Genomic DNA, 4,251 nt, shown 5'->3' with positions numbered 1-4,251 from the left:
GGCTTTGAAAAAACTGGAGGTACTCAGTTTTTTTAAAACCTGGTTTAGATCATCCAAACATGCACCAAACTTGGTTTTATTTTTGAAAGTTTGTATTGTTTTAACCATAACTTTTGATCCGACGTGTCGTATTTAAGTATTTTTTGGTGTGTTGTAAAGCTGACTCCTCATACTTTAATAAGCAATGCCTAAATGCATGGTTTTGAGGGTAAAAAATAAAATTAAAGTGTCTGACCATTTTGAACTCAGAAAACTAGTTTTTTTTTTTTCTCTTGAAAACTTATTTTGATCAAAATGGGGGTGTCTACACCTTTTTTTTTCTTTTTTTTTAAAAAAAAGAGCAAGCTGGGGTTAGGCAGACCCGTACCAGTTATACAACTATACCATTGGGTTTTGAACCTGCAACGTCCCAACACAAGGTGACGTCACTAGCTCATGGAGAAATCGAGCCTTTCATTGTTTGAAGATGGACTGGAATAAAAGGCTTATAATAGAGTTAAATTGAATTTTTTCAGGAATTGGAGGGCGTTTAGCACGCACATTTGGTCCAGGTCCAAACGAGCCTAGTGAGCACACCGCGAGCACCCAGGTCTCATCCACACACACACCACAAGAACCGACTTGAGCAAACAACATCAGTAGGGACGACAAAGGGTGACCACCGTCGGATTCTGACGACGCCTATAATTCCGGCGACGCCGCCCTCCTTCCGTCCCGATCGCGTCGGAGATGAGCGGAGAAGACCCGATCGAGAGGCTGGAGGCTTGCACCCGCGACGCCCGACTCCTCCAGATCGAGACCCTCCAGACGATCCTCTCCCGCAACGTCTCCGTCGAGTACCTGACCCGCCGATCCCTCGGCGGCAACCGCATCGATCCGGCATCCTTCCGGCGTTGCGTCCCCCTCTCCTCCTACTCCGACTACGCCGACCTCATCGGCCGGATGGCCGACGGCGATCGGTCCCCTCTCCTCTCCGTCGACCCTCTCGTGTGCTTCTTCTACAGGTATCGCCTTCCTCCTCCTCCTCCTTCTTGACATCGAGTGGATCTAGGGTTTCTAGTTTCTGTAATCTATGGACGCGCCCTTTTTGCATAAGGATGTGTTTGGATGCTTGAATTCCAGTGTGAGTTGGAATTCGTGGGCCGGTGAATTCGCGGACGTGGATATCGGGTAGAAGTGTTTGCGTTCTTTTTCATAGTCTAGAGTTTTTGAACTTCGATCCATCGGCCTCGGAGCTTCAATCCTGGAATTTGGGATCTTTTTACAAGATGTTAAGGAAATGATGAATCAGAAAACCGAAATCATGAACCAAGTTGAAATTCCAATTGCAGAGTCCAAAATTCGGCTGATCGATCGCACTCTGATATATTTTTTTCCTTTTAGGGTGATGGATCGTGCTCATCTACTTGCATTTTATTTTTATTGTAACTATGAATGAAAAAATAATTTGAAGTGCACGGACTTTCCATGGTTTTAGGACGTTTTCCTGTTCGAAATTCCTTTTTTTTTTTTAAAACTTATGATTCTGTTTCTTTAAAGTTTGTTTGGCGAGAAGAAGATAATAGTAGTGGAATTGGTTGACTGCGAGTCAATTTTCCGCAGAAACCTAATTTTTAGAAGCCTTTTTCTGTTTTTTGGTTATCCATTTTCTTCATTACATTCGCAAATCCATGAAGGTGCTTGTGAATTTGGAGGAAATCTAGGTGAAATGAAAGATGAGTTTATTACATCTACCAATTAATGAAAATTTTATTGCTTGAAAGAAATTGTAATGGATATACCGTGTGACTGTGAGACAGTTCAGGCACTGGTTCGTTTCGGCCGAAAATGATCCCACACTTTGATTCAAAGCATTCAAGAGATGTATCGAACTTTGTCCACCAGACAAGTGCTGCCGTAATTAAAAAGTAAGCCTTTTATGTTTTCTCTTATTTTACTTTTTTCCTTCTGTTCCTTTCTTGTGGGACATAAATGTAGAGTTATATTACTACTCTCTTACATGTTCTTTTTTCTCTTTCCCTTGTTGAATCTCAGGCTGTTTCCTCCTACATCCGCAAATAATAAAATCTTGTGGTTTCTGTATGGTGGGAATGTCGTGGAGACTACCGGTGGGGTAAAAGTTATGGCTGCCTCCGCATACCCATTCAGAAACCCGGCTATGAACCTGAGAAATGCCGGATTCGTTTCTGTTTGCATTAGTCCTCATGCCATATTTTTAGGAACTGACACCCAGCAACAAATGTATTGTCACCTTCTCTGTGGTCTGAGAAAGCCTGATTTGATAAATGCAATTAGAGCTCCCTATGCATCCGGCTTGATTGCTCCATTTCGTATGCTGGAGTCAAGGTGGCAGCAACTTTGTGATGATATTGAATCTGGTTTTGTTAGTGAGAACATCACAGATGCTGCAATCAGGGAATCCATGGAAGAATTCCTTGATGGTCCCCAACCTAGTATTGCTGAAAGGATCCGAATGATATGTGAGACAGGTGGATGGGGTGGAATCTTGGCGAAGTTGTGGCCAAATTTACAATATGTTTGTTGTGTTATAACCGGTATCATGGAGCAGTATTATCCTACCTTAAAGTACTATGCAGGGGATGTGCCAATACTCGGCGGGGACTACTTTTCTTCGGAATGCCCTGTAGCAATTAATGTAGATAAGATGCAACCACCAGAGCTCAGCAGATTTGTTTTGCTTCCTATGGCAGCATATTTTGAATTCCTTCCTTTCAGTATGGATTCTGCTGCTCATTCTGCTGAAGATACAAAAGATTTTTCTGATGTTGAGGTTGGAAAGATGTATGAACTGGTCGTCACGACCTTTAAAGGTATGAAATTGTTTTTATTTCAAGCTCATAATTCAGTGCTAGGAGGGCTGGAAGAACATGTATGTTTTCTTGATTTTTTTGATATCTCAACGTTTTTACATTTGTTTTTGTTTTTTCTTTGCTGTTTTTTTTACCTCTGTCATCCTGCAGGATTGTATCGATACCGTCTTGGTGATATTGTAAGAGTGGTTGGTTTCCATAACTCCTGTCCTCAAGTGGATTATGTAATGAGAGCACCACGGTCACCTTCTGACATTGTAACAGAGAGAGATTTGCTCTCTGCTATTAGAAGTATCCGTTCCATCATTAAAGATGAAGCTGGAGTGGAGATTATAGAGTTTAGCAGTTTTTTAAATTTGGAATCAACTCCGAGGCATATGGTAATTCTTCTAGAAACTAGTGAAGGAACTATCTTGTCCAATGATGACAAGATGAAGAATTTTGTTTCTACTCTTGGAAAATGTTCTTTCATTTTAGATGATAGCTTGGGAAGTATCCACAAGATGCAGAGAATAAATGGCAATCTTGGTTCTGTAGAGGTCTCTGTTGTAAAACCAGGAAGCTTTGGTCGCATACTAGAGATTGCATTGGAGGGAGGAACAATAGCCAGTCAATACAAGCCTCCAACAATTCTTCATAACAAAGAGATCATAGAGTTCTTGAGTTCCTGTGTGTTCGTTAGCAACATCTGCTGAAATTTGATTGTTCAATACCAAGATCAAGGCCACAAACTGCACACCGACTTCTGCCTCACATTCTCTCAGATAATTTTCACTGTTTATGCTGTTATTTTTAGAGGACATTGTTCAGTTGGGCTTACTTTATAGGTTCTGCATGATGTTTTTATGCCAAATATGGCTCATGGAGGTTTTGACCTACATGCCATTGCAAGAATGCTTTATGCGTGCGTCTTCTTGTGGCTGAGAGATGTGGCTTGACGGCGACGATGATGATATCGTGGTGGTTTTATCTTGTGCTGTGCGTGCTGTATTTAAATAAGTACAATTTTTTCTTTCTTTGTATATAAACAAGCACTTTTCCTGTTTGTGTTGATTTTCCAAAATTGAGGTTTGCACTTATATGATTAAGATTGTTGTATTTTCTCCTAAATGACAATACATTGGCTTTTGTTGTGATGTTTCTAAAATGTTTGAATCGATGATGTTTGATGCAGTTTTCCATACGTCACAGTGGAAAAGAACCTAATTATTTAGCTTGACCTTGTTTGAAAAGATTTATAGAATCTCATGGTTTATAGACTCCGGATAAATGTGGAATGAATGAATAAAGGGAAAAGCGTACAAGGTTAAATAGTTTATGAGATACATGTATTTGGACTTTATATTACTAATTGAGCCTGATCAGAATCATTTACATGCCAAAAGTATGTGTATACATGTGCACACAAATGGTGCTTCAC

General features: G+C 40.5%; 1 protein-coding gene across 1 annotated transcript; it reads left to right on the top strand.

Annotated features, from left to right (window-relative positions):
• Positions 1 to 654: 654 nt before the first annotated feature.
• Positions 655 to 3,978, top strand: LOC149835705 (putative indole-3-acetic acid-amido synthetase GH3.6). The gene is made up of 4 exons (XM_090010633.1): positions 655 to 1,004; positions 1,800 to 1,907; positions 2,035 to 2,831; positions 2,982 to 3,978. The coding sequence occupies exons 1-4, from the start codon at positions 730 to 732 to the stop codon at positions 3,524 to 3,526; spliced, it is 1,725 nt and encodes a 574-aa protein (XP_089866759.1). The 5' UTR covers positions 655 to 729; the 3' UTR covers positions 3,527 to 3,978.
• The last annotated feature ends 273 nt before the right edge of the window (positions 3,979 to 4,251 follow it).

This window comes from Nuphar pumila, chromosome 6, assembly GCF_984573655.1.
Source record: "Nuphar pumila chromosome 6, dmNupPumi1.hap1.1, whole genome shotgun sequence".
NCBI lineage: Eukaryota > Viridiplantae > Streptophyta > Magnoliopsida > Nymphaeales > Nymphaeaceae > Nuphar > Nuphar pumila.
The sequence above is the reverse complement of the archived record's forward strand: the minus strand, read 5'-3'. Positions and strand labels throughout refer to the sequence as shown.

What these genes read in the sequence shown, in the direction of transcription:
- LOC149835705 (XM_090010633.1), top strand. Translation starts at nt 730, where the DNA reads ATGAGCGGAGAAGACCCGATCGAGAGGCTGGAGGCTTGCACCCGCGAC. An exon ending in CTCGTGTGCTTCTTCTACAG is followed by an intron (nt 1,005 to 1,799) that starts GTATCGCCTTCC and finishes ACTGTGAGACAG; the next exon opens with TTCAGGCACTGGTTCGTTTC. An exon ending in AGTGCTGCCGTAATTAAAAA is followed by an intron (nt 1,908 to 2,034) that starts GTAAGCCTTTTA and finishes GTTGAATCTCAG; the next exon opens with GCTGTTTCCTCCTACATCCG.